This window comes from Harmonia axyridis, chromosome 4 (assembly GCF_914767665.1).
Source record: "Harmonia axyridis chromosome 4, icHarAxyr1.1, whole genome shotgun sequence".
Lineage (NCBI taxonomy): Eukaryota > Metazoa > Arthropoda > Insecta > Coleoptera > Coccinellidae > Harmonia > Harmonia axyridis.
The window spans coordinates 6,375,408-6,391,035 of NC_059504.1; the positions used below are offsets into that span (position 1 = coordinate 6,375,408).

Consider the following 15,628-nt stretch of genomic DNA (forward strand, 5'->3'; position numbering starts at 1 on the left):
AATTTTTGAATAGGGAAGATGGGGTGAGTGATACCTCAATTTAAAGGTATTTTTATACTGATTTCAGCACAGTAATTGTTTTTTCATTTTATGCATTAGTTCTCGAAATATTCATGCGTTAGTTAGTTAGGAAGGAAGCCACAGTCATGGTTGTTTTGAAGCTCAAAATGTCGATTTTTCACAAAACACTACAAGTGCCATGAAAACACCACTTCATTTTCAAATACTCAGTTGAGAATATTTCGAGAACTAATGCATAAAATGAAAAAACAATTACTGTGCTGAAATCGGTATAAAAATACCTTTCAAATGAGGTATCACTCACCCCATCTTCCCTATTCAAAATTTGGGGGTGAGGGTTGTAGTAGCAAGGGTTGAAGCGCTATGCGTCCGTAACCTACATCTTAAGTTGTCCCCCTCGAAACAGAAATCGACATGTCCGAGCATTTCTATCGAAAAACTTTATTTCGTCTGTAATCTCGTCTGTTTCGTTTTCAAATGGCCACCCTGTATATACTAGCTCTTGGTTTTTACTTTTTGAGTCTAGTGTTCAAACAAAATTAAATGTTTATTGTGTGAAAGACTTGGCAGTTTATTATAACGAAATTATGTATAATAATTTGAATGTATGGTAACATAGTCAATTGTCAAAAATAAAATAGTTCGAAAGAATACACATCCTAATGTCTACGGTGTAAATTGTTGTAGATCATTGATGAGGAATTGAACAATTTCATATCATGATACAAATTAATTTATCATATAATCCAAATAATTATATGATAGATTGTTCATGTAGAAGTGATTATTCTTCTGGAATATTTAATATATATTCCTATTCCTTTTTAATTATGCTACATTCACATCAGTTCATTCGATATTCGAACAACAACATAAATAATACTTCCTTCTTTGGAATTCTGTCTCATTGAATAACTTCAAGATTGTTGAATCGTACAAACGCAACAGCTTGGTATCCAAAAAATATCTGTAAAAAGCTGATCTCCTTCCCCCTGCAATGCTATCAATCTCTTCTGTATGTATTTCTGTTCGCATTTAGAAGTATAACCAAGAGGTAGTCCGCAAAGGGAGCTGCAAGTTTTAGTTCTGAAAAGTAATAGTAATATTCTCATTACCACAATGCAGATTTTATTAACTCTCCTATATAACGGGTGTTTTTTTGGAGGTTTATTACTTTAAGTTGGCATTGCTGTTCAAGATGGCGACCGATTTAACAGCTGTCAAGTGATTTATTCTCAGTTTGGTTTGGCAATTCATCATGAATAGACTCACGCCTGAACAACGCTTGCAAATAGTGCAATTTTATTTCGAAAATAATGGTTCTGTGCGGAATACGTATCGCGCACTACGTCCATTAGCGATGAAGCACACTTCTGGTTGAATGGCTACGTCAACAAACAAAACTGCCGCATTTGAAGTGAAGCTAATCCTCAAGTGTATGTCGAAACACCGTTACATCCAGAAAAACTGACTGTTTGGTGCGCTTTATAGGCTGGTGGAATAATTGGTCCGTATACTTCTTCAAAAACGATGATGGCCAGAACGTTACAGTCAATGGTGATCGGTATAGAGTCATGATTACTAACTTTTTCATTCCTGAATTGAACAACCATGATGTCCAGGAGCTATGTTTCCAACAAGACGGCGCAACATGTCACACAGCTCGTGCCACAATCGATTTATTGAAAGACAAGTTTGGTGACCGCCTAATTTCACGTTTTGGACCTGTGAATTGGCCTCCAAGATCTTGTGATTTAACACCGCTAGACTACTTTCTGTGGGGCTATGTGAAGTCATTGGTCTATGCGGATAAGCCACAAACCCTTGACCATTTGGAAGACAATATTCGCCGTGTTATTGCCGATATACGGCCAAAAATGTTGGAAAAAGTCATCGAAAATTGGACGTCCAGATTGGACTACATCCGAGCCAGCCGTGGCGATCATATGCCAGAAATCATATTGAAAATGCAATGCCACAAGCTTATCTTGCGGATAAATAAAATTCATGTCAATCGAATAATCCATCGTTGTTTTATTGCAATTTAAAGTTCTATAGCTCTAAAAAAAACACCCTTTACAATCAAGAAAATGTGGAACGTTATGTTTTGAGCTTTGGCATTGTCACACCGTACTAAAAAAATCTTAATACTTACGCGCAAACTTCAGTTTTAACCAGCTGCGTATATTTTTGATTGGTGTCTTCCATGTTCACCACATACAGCCAATTTCCATCAGCATTCATAGCAGCTCTAGGCATAATAAAAGTCGATTTTGCTCTACAAAGTGTTTCACCACTTAGACCATCATCTTGTCTCTTTTGCCTTTTGTGGTTTACCTCCTCTGTAGAATTTTTTTTAAACGGAGATTCTCTGATTTCTCTCATAAATCGTCTCAGTAATTCAGATCGTTTGACTCTTTCGTGAGCTTGACTGAATGGATTTGTTTCTCTGAAATAACGAAGCGATTGGTCGAATGGAAATTGAAAATATGTTGAAATGAGTATTATTTTTATGAGAATTCGTCTTATTATACAAGGGCGTAGAAAATATTTTCAAAATATAAACTTTCAACATTCTCTCAAAGACAAAAAGAATGAAAAGTTTTCCATAATATGAACCAATATAATAATCTCTAATGGCAGATTTCTCGGATCATTGAAATAAAGTCCTATAATATGAGTCCGCGAACGATATGTTTTTCGAGATACAGATGTTAAAGTTCAAGTTTTTTTCTTATAGCACCTTCCCTTTATAAGATATTCAATTGAAATTTGGTTAAGATATTCCAATTTAAAGTTTTTATCATGTGATATGCTAATTTTGAACGCAAATTATTATTCGATGATATTTTTTCTGGAAAAGTGTCCGCTTTTTTCCACCAGAACTTTTTTTGGTAAACCACTGGTAGTTTAGAAAATTGTAAAAAGAAACTCTGGTCCAGTACTACACTTTTTGATTTCTTGTCGGTTCTTATCAAACAATTCTTCAGTAACCCTCAGGAAAATTCAAATTATTATAAAATCCAGTGCGCTATGATGAAGAAAATTAATTATAAGTATTTATTTACCCAATCTGTAGAGAAGATTGGTGAAGATTCGTTAAACTGTTATAAGTGGGATTACAAGAAACACCCTGTATCTCGAAAACAAAATGTTTGCGGGCCCATGTATAAGACATTTTATTCTTAACATCATTCAAGGAATCTCACCTTTTTCTTCGTACCTCCAATTTAGGAACACCCTATATAAGATAAGAAAAATCGAATCGGTAATCAAAAAAATGCTACTATTTCGAGTAAATTTTTGGTTCAAACTTCGTTATCAAACCCTTACTCACATTACAGAAATGAGTAAACGCTATCGTCAACAATTTTTTTTCGATTACCCCACCCCTAAGAAAAAAATGATCTACGCCCTTGTTATTATAGATCTAATTGATGTGAGTTATATTACTTCTAACAACATAAATTCTTGTAGCCTCGGTAGCGCAGTAGGCAGCGCGTAAGTCTCATAATCTTAAGGTCGTGAGTTCGATCCTCACCCGGGGCAATTTTTTTTTCTAAAGAATTAAATGGAAATTATACCTTTTCCATAAATAATTAGAGCGGAAATGGGGAAAATCCTGGAATGGTCCTAAAAATCTTGGTGACAGATCTCTATAGGGATGTTGTGGATGTGGTATATTCGACGTGTATTTGTATCTAAGGAACTGAGCCGCATTGTTCGATGCAAGGCCACCTTGGTGATCACCAAAACCATTGAACAAATGATCTGATTGGTTGAATTGTTTGGTGAAATTTGGTACGTTCAAATCACCGTTGTACCACTGTCCCTGTACCCCACTGTTGTAATAGGGTGAAGACGTTGTTATATCTATTCCTTTATATGATAAAGGATACTTTGCTGCAGGATACGGTCCTGTCGATGCTGAATATTCATCCCTGGTTTCATCGGTGACCAGAGATCGATGGTTGTATCGATCCTGTTTTGCTAGTGACTTGATTAACTCTCTGAAAAAAAAAGTATTTAGTAAGTATACAGGGTGATCCAGAATTTAGTTCAATAACTTTGGCGACGGATAGAAAAACTATTTTCATGAAACAAAGTTCATATAAACATATATCCTAACAAGCTTAGTTTTCTAGATACAGGGAAAGTTAAAAAAAAAATCAGTTTTTTCCTTATAACTCTAGTATTATTACATTACTTTTTTTGATTTTTAGGTATTGAAGTCTTGATAATGTAGTGTTTCGAATCAGGTAAATGTCTCCGATCAAAGTTTTCCAGTGGCGTGGATATAGGGGTGCAATGATCCTTTTCCTATTGAAAATTTACTCCACTGTCTTTTTTTCGGAGAAATTTATTTCATTTCTGAAATCAACAGAGCTTCACTGAAAAAAAGTCTCCTGAATTTTTTCATAGAATGTACCATTTTCGAGATAATCTAGTACAAAATAAATACTAAATATAAAACTCTACAAGTAACATGCCAATTGAAAAGTCCCCGGTCTACCATAGTAAAACCCTTTTTTTTTGTCAAAATTCGATTTTATTATTCAACATAAGTGCCTTAGAGGGCGATACAGCAATTATAGCGATCTTCCTACTTTTCGATACTATTTTTGTAGTACGATTCGATTTGTCTTTCGCTTCAAAATAGGCCTCAGTTTAGGCGGTTACTTCTTCATTGGCGCTAAATTTCTTTCCAGCGAGCATTTTTTTGAGGTTTGAGAACAGGAAAAAGTCGCTGGGGGCCAGATCTGGCGAATACGGTGGATGCAGAAGCAATTCGAAGTCAAATTCATGTAATTTTGCCATTGTTTTCATTGATTTGTGACACGGCGCATTATCTTGATGAAACAGCACCTTATTTTTCTTCGAATGGGACCGTTTTTTAACGATTTCATCCTTTAAACGATCCAATAATGCTATATAATAATTGCTGTTAATGGTCTGGCACTTTTGGAGGTAATCAATGAATATTATACCTTGCGCATCCCAGAAATCTGATGCCATAATCTTGCCAGCTAACTGTTGTGTTTTTCCTCGCTTTGGATTCGGTTCATCGTGTGCAGTCCACTCAGCTGACTGTCGATTGGACTCCGGAGTGAAATAATGGAGCCATGTTTCATCCATTGTCACATATCGACACAAAAATTCGTGTTCATTGCACTTAAACAGCTTCAAACACAGCTCAGAATCATTAACACGTTGTTGCTTTTGATCGATTGTGATCTCGCGCGGCATCTATTTTGCACGCAGCTTTTTCATGTACAAATATTCATGAATGATATGATGTACACGTTCCGATGATATCTTCACAATGTTTGCTATCTCGATCAACTTCACTTTACGGTTATTCAAAATTATTTTGTGGACTTTTTTGATTTTTTCGTCGGTGACAGCCTCTTTCGGGCGTTCACTGCGTTCGCCGTCTTCGGTGCTCATTTCATTATATTTAAACTTAGCATACCAATCAATGATGGTTGATTCTCCTGGTGCATACCCCGGAAACTCTTCATCAAGCCAAGATTTCGCTTCAACTGTGTTTTTCCTCTTCAAAAAGCAATATTTTACCAGCACACGAAATTCTTTTTTTTCATCTTTTTTCAAATAACAAAAGTAGCTACACTCAAAACGCAACATCTCACAAACTAATGGTCGAACTGCTGTCAACTTTGACACGTATTGTTTGAAGGTTGGTACTAACTGAAAATCATATGGATTTAATACTAGCACCGCCATCTGTGCATCAGACCGGGGACTTTTCAATTGGCCTTACATTTGCTTGATTATCTCGAAAATGGTACACTCTATTAAAGAAATTCTTTAGCCCTTTTTTTCAGTGAAGCTCTGTTGATTTCAGAAAGGAACTAATTTTCTCGAAAAAAAGACAGTGGTGTAGATTTTCAATAGGAAAATTATCATCGCACCCCTATATCTACGCCACTGAATAATTTTGGCAAGAGACATTTATTTAATTCGAAACATGACTGTCCCTAGACTTCAATTCCTAAAAGTTAAAACAATGAATGTAATAATACCAGAGGTATAAATAAAAAACTAATTTTTTCAAACTTTAACACCCTGTATCTCGAAATCGAAGCTCGTTAGGATAAATGTTTATATGAACTTTTTTTCATGAAAAGAGTTGTTCTATCCGACACCAAAGTTATTGCGCTAAAATCTGGACCAAGCTGTTTAATACTTAATAACAAATTTTAAAGAGCATAATAAAAAAAATAAAATTCATTTTTCTTCTTACGCAGGATAGCCGTCAGGATATTCACAAAATGTCAGTCCTGGCCTTGCACATTTGGGTGTTTTACCAGCTGGAGCTGGTAAAAAGGGACATGTTCTTCCATAATAAGAACAATCGCCGAGACTAGAAATTGCTGAGCCCAAAATGAATGAAATTACCTGCAAAAAAAGAAACATTTTAGTGGTTTTCCATTCGAGTGGTTTTTGAATATCACAACACATTTTAATAATAAAGGAAGCTATGAACCCAATCATTAATTCAAATTTCGTATAATGAATGACTCAAATAGGTATATCCACCTCTATGCTTAGTTACTCCATAGTTTTTTTATGGTTCCGGTTTCTAAAAGAATTGTCTTCGGTCGATATGAAGTCAAGGAGACTAGAACAAGGATATTTCTCTCAAGAACGTTGACTCAAAGGAAATAGGTGGAAATCCGCCAAAATAAAATTGATTTGAATATGCTAATCAAGTATGCAATAAAATAATTGCTAAATTCCAAATCAGCGGAATTCCACTATATTTTCGGAGATTTTTTTGCACATACAAAAAACAATCTTTTTTATATTTGCGAAGAATTATTGGTTTTTATCCTTGTCCCCTTTACTGAAATATAGGGTGTTTTTTTCGAGGTATATAACTTTAAATTGGCATTACTGTTCAAGATGGCGATCGATTCAACAGCTGTCAAGTGATTTATTCTCAGTTTGGTTTGGCAATTCATCATGAATAGACTCACGCCTTAACAACGCTTGCAAATAGTGCAATTTTATTTCGAAAATAATGGTTCTGTGAGGAAAATGTATCGCGCACTACGTCCATTAGCGATGAAGCGCACTTCTGGTTGAATGGCTACGTCAACAAACAAAACTGCCACATTTGGAGTGAAGCTAATCCTCAAATGTATGTCGAAACACCGTTGCATCCAGAAAAACTGACTGTTTGGTGCGCTTTATGGGCTGGTGGAATCATTGGTCCGTACTTCTTCAAAAACGATGATGGCCAGAACGTAACAGTCAATGGTGATCGGTATAGATCCATTATTACTAACTTTTTCATTCCTGAATTGAACAACCATGATGTCCAGGAGCTGTGGTTCCAACAAGACGGCGCAACATGTCACACAGCTCGTGCCACAATCGATTTATTGAAAGACACGTTTGGTGACCGCCTAATTTCACGTTTTGGACCTGTGAATTGGTCTCCAAGATCTTGTGATTTAACACAGCAAGACTACTTTCTGTGGGGCTATGTAAAGTCATTGGTCTATGCGGATAAGCCACAAACCCTTGATCATTTGGAAGAGAACATTCGCCGTGTTATTGCCGATATACGGCCACAAATGTTGTAAAAAGTCATCGAAAATTGGACGTCCAGATTGGACTACATCCGAGCCAGCCGTGGCGGTCATATGCCAGAAATCATATTTATAATGTAATGCCACTAGATTATCTTGCGGATAAATAAAATTCATGTCAATCGAATAATCCATCGTTATTTTATTGCAATTTAAAGTTCTATAACTCTAAAAAAAAACACCCTTTATATGAGTGATTATTTCATTTACGAAAACACACAAGATTTTCATAATGACTTTTTTCAAGTAATAACCATATATTTATTGAGTTGGTTCATTCTTGAAGTCAAGAACCTTTTTCAAAATATGTCACGTATAAATATTACCATTCTATATCAATATTTTAAAAAGCAATGATATTAAACATCAATTACTTTTCTCAATTGCATTTAAACAAATCTTTGATTGATGAACAACCATTGCATCAACCAAGTCTTACGATGTTTCATTATTTACCTTCTTGTTAACGTTAATTGTGAATATCACCATTGGTGATTATCTCCTATTGCTAGAACAATCAATAGAAACAATAATCTGGAAAACAACGCTTTGCACTAGAATATTACACAATTCTCTGTATGTCTAACACGTCCATGTTCCACACTTCACTTAGATTGTGGGTATTGAACCAATATTTTATGTATTTTGGGTATACCTCGACGTATTAGAAATTGAAGAACGAAACCATATGAGAATTTCAAGTGGGAAGAAAGCTGATCTGTATTCTCAACAAGACGTTGACATTTATTGAGGAAAATCTCACGATAAATAAACCCAGAACTAAATACGTCACAAACAGAAACATCAACAGAATAATTTTAGAGAATTCAACGAGGAAAATACGTCAAATTACAATATTGCTTCATATTTTACAAACTTTGTGCTTGAATTTTAAAGGTTCTGGTAAGTGGTAATGCGGTCAACATTAAACTTGAAATTGTTATTATAAATAGGAACATCTACAACGAGATCTACTCGCATAAAGGGTGTTTTTTTTAGAGCTATAGAACTTTAAATTGCAATAACAACGATGGATTATTCGATTGACATGAATTTTATTTATCCGCAAGATAATCTTGTGGCATTTAAATATGATTTCTGGCATATGACCGCCACGGCTGGCTCGGATGTAGTCCAATCTGGACGTCCAATTTTCGATGACTTTTTCCAACATTTGTGGCCGTATATCGGCAATAACACGGCGAATGTTGTCTTCCAAATGGTCAAGGGTTTGTGGCTTATCCGCATAGACCAATGACATTACATAGCCCCACAGAAAGTAGTCTAGCGGTGTTAAATCACAAGATCTTGGAGGCCAATTCACAGTTCCAAATCGTGAAATTAGGCGGTCACCAAACGTGTCTTTCAATAAATCGATTGTGGCACGAGCTGTGTGACATGTTGCGCCGTCTTGTTGGAACCACAGGTACTGGACATCATGGTTGTTCAATTCAGGAATGAAAAAGTTAGTAATCATGGCTCTATACCGATCACCATTGACTGTAACGTTCTGGCCATCATCGTTTTTGGAGAAGTACGGACCAATGATTCCACCAGCCCATAAAGCGCACCAAACAGTCAGTTTTTCTGGATGTAACAGTGTTTCGACATACACTTGAGGATTAGCTTCACTCCAAATGCGGCAGTTTTGTTTGTTGACGTAGCCATTCAACCAGAAGTGCGCTTTCATCGCTAAACAAAATGAAATGGACGTAGTGCGCGATACGTATTCCGCACTGAACCATTATTTTCGAAATAAAATTGCACTATTTGCAAGCGTTGTTCAGGCGTGAGTCTATTCATGATGAATTGCAAAACTGAACTGAGAATAAATCACTTGACAGCTGTTAAATCGGTCGCCATCTTGAACAGTAATGCGAACTTAAAGTTATATTCCTCGAAAAAAAACACCCTTTATAATTGATGAGAATCTATAATTCTCTCAAAGGTACCAAAAGTATGCTACAAATATTTATATAAGTGAAAGTCAAGAGGATCTTTCATGAAACGAATTTTAAGGTACCTAAACATTGAAATATTTGCTGAGTATTGGAATAATATTTCTTGATATTGCTTGGTGTTATGTTTAATTTAATATTTCAATATCAAATTATTTTTCAAAGAATTTTCCCACTTTTTCCACTTCTTCAAATAACATTATTTTCACCAGCGTGTTTCAGACCTTAAGTTCACGAGTCCCAACAAGGATATAAGACCTCGTATCCTTGAAGCCAATGTAGATCACAAAAGCTACCATATAAAAATTAATAGAAACAGCTCGCATGCCGACAATAATAATAATTATCAATCATATTGAATGCAGAAGCAAATAAGTAGTTGTAAACTTCTTCTTGGAAGGCTTTGGTGCGTTAAACTACTTCTGTAACGGATTGACAGCTTGGCGAATGAAAACTAATTTATCGGAACAATAAGTAACAATACATACAAACGGGGGAGTGAAAGTAAGATTTATAATCTTATGTAGGTTTATATAGATTGGTATTGAACATGCTAAGAATGTGATACGATATATTATTCAGAAGGCTGTTATAGTGTTGTTGAAATAATAATTTGGTTCATTATTTTCATTATGAACATTTTATAGTTGGCTTATTATTTATTTTTATTTTAGAAATTATCTCAATTACTGTCATAAGTATGTTAATGATCATACTGCAATGATTGAACTCCGGCTTTTCAATTCCAAATAATATTTTTGAAACTTAATTCCCCTCAAATTATCAGGACTATTGAATATTGCCCTAAATAACAATATCGCGCTGAAGGACTTTCTGTTCTGAATGTTGAATTAGCATTGATACAGATAGGTTTGAAAATATCGATAAAAAAAACTGAAAAAAATGGTAATATTCGTAGTCAGTATTTTGTTCATTACACTTATTCTTAATATTCTAAGCGTGAACCTTCCTCAACATTTTTGAAGTAGGAGAATGTGGTGCAACTTTTGAATTCAAGAAATATCATCACAGGATGTGTCAAATATTGTGCCAAAACTTGCGAATAAAATTAGACCAAAACTAAAAGTGCCTAAATAGATATTCTAAAATGATTTTGCTCCTAAATTCGATAATTTCTGAGTTAATTGAGATTTTTTATATTATGTTGTACGTAGTGTGATTTTTTGGAAATTCATTTCAAAAAAAGGCAGAATACATTTCCTTCTTTTCATCATCAATTATTCTTTTCATGAATATTCTCATGAAACTTATGAATTTGACTCGACTTAAAATATAGATCAAGAAATAGTCAAGTAACTCAGAAATTATTGAATTTAGAAGCAAAATAACTTTGGATTACTTCATTGTTTTTCCTCCCAATTTTCAGATTTCAAATGGGCCCAATTCTACAGAAACGTCTATTAGGCACTCGAAATCGAACTGGGAACACCTTGTAGTAATTAATTTTTCAAGGGAATTATATAATTGAAGGTAATATCAAAATAAGAATATAAGAATGAAAGACAGACAAAGAAATTAATATTCCCTAGTCAACTTATTCATTAGTAGTATAAATCTAGACTGAAGTATTTTCAAGAAAAATTAAAATCCCAAATTTTCCTTACCAGCCTGGAGAAGTCAATCATGTCTACACAAACACCAAAAACACGTAACGAATATAAATATTATGGCTCGAATAACAATACAAAAATGTGACAATTCTTGCAGAACACATCTGAGCATTCGATACGCATGATCAAAGATAAATCTGGATTTTTTTTGGAGTTACTAAAACAAGAAAATGTTTTATGTTCATGTTTTAATACACTGGTCGCAATAAAACTAATACTGTCCGAAGAATTATTAAATTCTTCTCAAATTTAAAGAAACAATAAATATTAAACTAGACACCGATTGAATCTCAAAAAATTTGTCCAGAAATTCATTATTGTGGTGTATCCCTTAGACTATATAAGTCTGATATATATAGTCTAATGATGTTTCTTTTCCAAAAATCAGTTTTCCTTAATAAATTAGGCAACACTATGTTTTTTTTAGTTCGATTATTTCATCTATCGTCAAACCCACAAAACTCACTTGTAAATAAACCTACGATTGATGATACTCGAACTCCGCGTGAGCGTAGAGGACAGTTGTGCCAACTTACCGACAAAAAAATTGACAATCCCTTGAAAGAGCTTTTTAAATAATCGATGGTATCTTGACAGAATGTATTTAACATAAACTATTCCAATAGTACCTACCTACTGAAATAGCTGATGTCAATTAGCGAAGGTTTCAAATAAGATAAATATCATAATCAATCCAGTTTCACGTAACAGATTTTCAATCAGTCTGTGACCATGTATTTTAGTGATTCATCAGCTATTAAAGTATAACATTGTTCGGCTATTTCTTCAACAGAAATCACCTTCATTAAGAATTAGTCACGAAATCATTGTTTATAGACGTAGGTACATATTTAGGAGAAATGCATTGGACATTTTCAGTAGGAAACATATAGCAAAAGCGTTGTTAACTAACCTATTTTTATGTGTTACTTTATGTTGTTATTTATCTACCCTATGGGAAAATTTTCATTTAGATTATTGGGTTCTTTCAGAAGAAGCTAAAAACTGACAGTTTTTTATTCTGTGAATGGAAAACTCTAAAAATTTTAAGAAGGAACCCATTCCAAAGCCATTTTCAGCATTTTCAGCAGAAAATATATAGCAAAAGCATTGTTAACAAACCTTTTTTTATCTGTTACTTGATATGTTATTATTTATTTACTGAATGGGAAATTTTTCAATTAAATCATCGAATTTTTTTCGGAAGAAGCTAAGAACGGATTTTTTATTCTATGAATGGAGCTATCTAGACAGCTGTCACTTTTGAAGTTGTCATCTTTTGACATTTGACAATTAAAAATTACGTCATTACTAAAAATGGAATGATACACACTTCAACAACTCATCGAAATTGTTAAAATTCACTACAAAGATAGGGAAAATTTTGCAGTCACAGTTCGCAAAACTAAAGCACTTTTGAGTTGTCGTGAAGCACTTCCTCGGCTGGCAATAATGAAACTAGAGGAAAAATTTCAACTGTTACGACAAGTTAGTGATGTGAAGAATCAAAACCACGGCTTTTAGAGTTCAGTTGAAATGAGAACTCAAGCCGGTCGATCACCAGCAACGTATTTTCGCTGATTGGGTCTTTGAAATGCATCAAAATGATCCGGATTTTCATCGAAAAATCATTTTCAGTGATGAAGCCCATTTTCACCTTGGAGACTACGTTAATAAGCAGAATTTTTACATTTGGAGCTCGAAAAAATCCAAGAATGATTGTTGAAAAGCCACTCCATCCTCAACGTGTCTTTGTTTGGTTAGGTTTTTGAGCTGGTGGTGTTATTGGAGTTTACTCATTCAAAAATGAGGCTAGTGCAACTGTTACGGTGAATGGATTCTCTACCGAGCTATTATTAAATTTTTTTGTGGCCGAAATTGCAAGATATTGACGTTAACGCACCACACAAGCAACAAAGAAGAGGTGATTACAAGTGGCCACCGAGATCTTGTGATTTAACACCTTTAGACTTTTTTCTTTGAAACCACGTGAAAGATAAAGTCTATTCCAATGCTCCATAATCGATTCAAGACCTTAAAGATGGAATTCGGCAAGGCAAGTTTTATCCATTGATTTCTCTTAAAATATACCTACTCTTTTTTCAATATAAAAATAAAACCTCTTATCGGAAAAGTCTTTACTAGCCTAATTCTCATAGTTCCAGATAATTTTAGCTCTTCCGAATATACAGAGTACGCGTTGTGCATGATGGATCATTACCAGATCGAAAACATCGGACAGATTTTGGTGTATTATTTAAAAAAGTAATTTTCCCCCGTGATATCTACAGAGAAAAAGGAAGACTTTATTGAATGTTCGCTCTTAAAAAGTAATGTTCCAGTTGATTAAAATGATGAACAACTGTTATTGAATTTAAATGTTTTTTTTTCAAATTAAACATATTTTTCTCTTACCAATATTGCACTTAGTATCCTCTCCAAAACACTCATCTCAAGCATGTATCACTAAACACTAACCGGTGAAAAATGTTCACAATGGTCTTATTGTTGCCATTTTCAGAGCGAAATAGAAGTTTTTTGGACTGAATATTTTCGTGTCCTGTTCGCAACACCGAAATTCCCATACATTTGTGATTAACAGCGATGTTGCTTAATTATTTGTGATTTCCTTATATTCAGTGGACCATCACTGATTCGTATAGTGAATCGAATGTGTCTAGAGTAGTAATAGTAGGTGGGGAATCCGCATTTTACTATGCTTCGACCTACTGACAGTGGACAGGTAAAGTTTCTATCCAATGAACTTCACTAACACATTCGATGTCATAATTATTACTTTTTACTTTTACTTTTACGTCGGGTTCAGTACCGATAGGAAATACAATTTCTCAACGGAAGTAAGCCAATAAGAGAGCGGTCTTACTCATCATCATCATCGTTGCTACCTTTACTTATATTAATTTTGAACATCATCATATTTAACTGTTCCGTCCTACTCATCATCAGTGGATTATTCAAGTGGGTCTTCTCGGATTTAGGAGGTGAATATTTTCAACAGGAACTGGATTTAGCTAGAATCAGAAAAGTAGTCGACCAAAATCTATGACATCAGTTAATGATCATAAAAATAAAACGAAAAGATATCTCCATATTTTGGTGCAAGCTATTCTCATTTGAACCTGGAGATTATAATCGGTAGGTAGCCGAGATCAAAATTTATGTTTAATGAAGTTCATCTTCGAGAACCCTGCCTCACACTTATATACTAACTGACAAAAAAACTGCAACACCCAGAAGGAGCTTTTTAATTTTTTTTTTCGGTAAAACATATATATATAGGCGGTTTTTTTTCGAGGTATATAACTTTAAGTTGGCATTACTGTTCAAGATGGCGACCGAATTAACAGCTGTCAAGTGATTTATTCTCGGTTTGGTTTGGCAATTCATCATGAATAGACTCACGCCTGAACAACGCTTGCAAATAGTGCAATTTTATTTCGAAAATAATGATTCTGTGCGGAATACGTATCGCGCACTACGTCCATTAACGATGAAGCGCACTTCTGGTTGAATGGCTAGGTCAACAAACAAAACTGCCGCATTTGGAGTGAAGCGAATCCTCAAGTGTATGTCGAAACACCGTTACATCCAGAAAAACTGACTGTTTGGTGCGCTTTATGGGCTGGTGGAATCATTGGTCCGTACTTCTTCAAAAACGATGATGGCCAGAACGTTACAGTCAATGGTGATCGGTATAGAGCCATGATTACTAACTTTTTCATTCCTGAATTGAACAACCATGATGTCCAGGAGCTGTGGTTCCAACAAGACGGCGCAACATGTCACACAGCTCGTACCACAATCGATTTATTGAAAGACATGTTTGGTGACCGCCTAATTTCACGTTTTGGACCTTTGAATTGGCCTCCAAGATCTAGTGATTCAACACCGCTAGACTACTTTCTGTGGGGCTATGTAAAGTCATTGGTCTATGTGGATAAGCCACAAACCCTTGACCATTTGGAAGACAACATTCGCCGTGTTATTGCCGATATACGGCCACAAATGTTGGAAAAAGTCATCGAAAATTGGACGTCCAGATTGGACTACATCCGAGCCAGCCGTGGTGGTCATATGCCAGAAATCATATTTAAAATGTAATGCCACAAGATTATCTTGCGGATAAATAAAATTCATGTCAATCGAATAATCCATCGTTGTTTTATTGCAATTTAAAGTTATATAGCTCTAAAAAAACACCCTTTAGAAGTGAGGAAGTAACATCCTTGAAGCCATACCAGATTCTGAAATTCTTTAGAACTCTGGAACTGGAGAGCAAGCTGATAACAACTCTGATGATGGGGGGCCGAATATATAGACCAAAAGTTGCAATGAACACCCCCCCACCTCCCCTTAAATCTAAATCTTTACCAGTCCG

At 34.9% G+C, this 15,628-nt stretch overlaps 1 protein-coding gene and 1 non-coding gene across 3 annotated transcripts; one reads left to right on the top strand and one right to left on the bottom strand.

Moving 5' to 3' along the window:
• Positions 1 to 567: 567 nt before the first annotated feature.
• On the bottom strand, positions 568 to 13,926 carry LOC123678354 (protein spaetzle 5-like). Of its 2 annotated transcripts, none has more exons than XM_045615343.1 (5): positions 13,645 to 13,926; positions 6,287 to 6,441; positions 3,606 to 4,031; positions 2,177 to 2,470; positions 568 to 1,107 (listed from the first exon to the last, which is right to left on the bottom strand). In XM_045615343.1, the coding sequence occupies exons 1-5, from the start codon at positions 13,687 to 13,689 to the stop codon at positions 939 to 941; spliced, it is 1,089 nt and encodes a 362-aa protein (XP_045471299.1). In that variant the 5' UTR covers positions 13,690 to 13,926; the 3' UTR covers positions 568 to 938. The 2 variants fall into 2 exon arrangements, with proteins under 2 accessions (XP_045471299.1, XP_045471300.1); XM_045615344.1 differs by lacking the exon at positions 13,645 to 13,926 and adding an exon at positions 11,224 to 11,369.
• Positions 3,498 to 3,570, top strand: Trnam-cau. Its single transcript has one exon. It is a non-coding gene; the product is annotated as a tRNA-Met (tRNA).
• Positions 13,927 to 15,628: the final 1,702 nt, after the last annotated feature.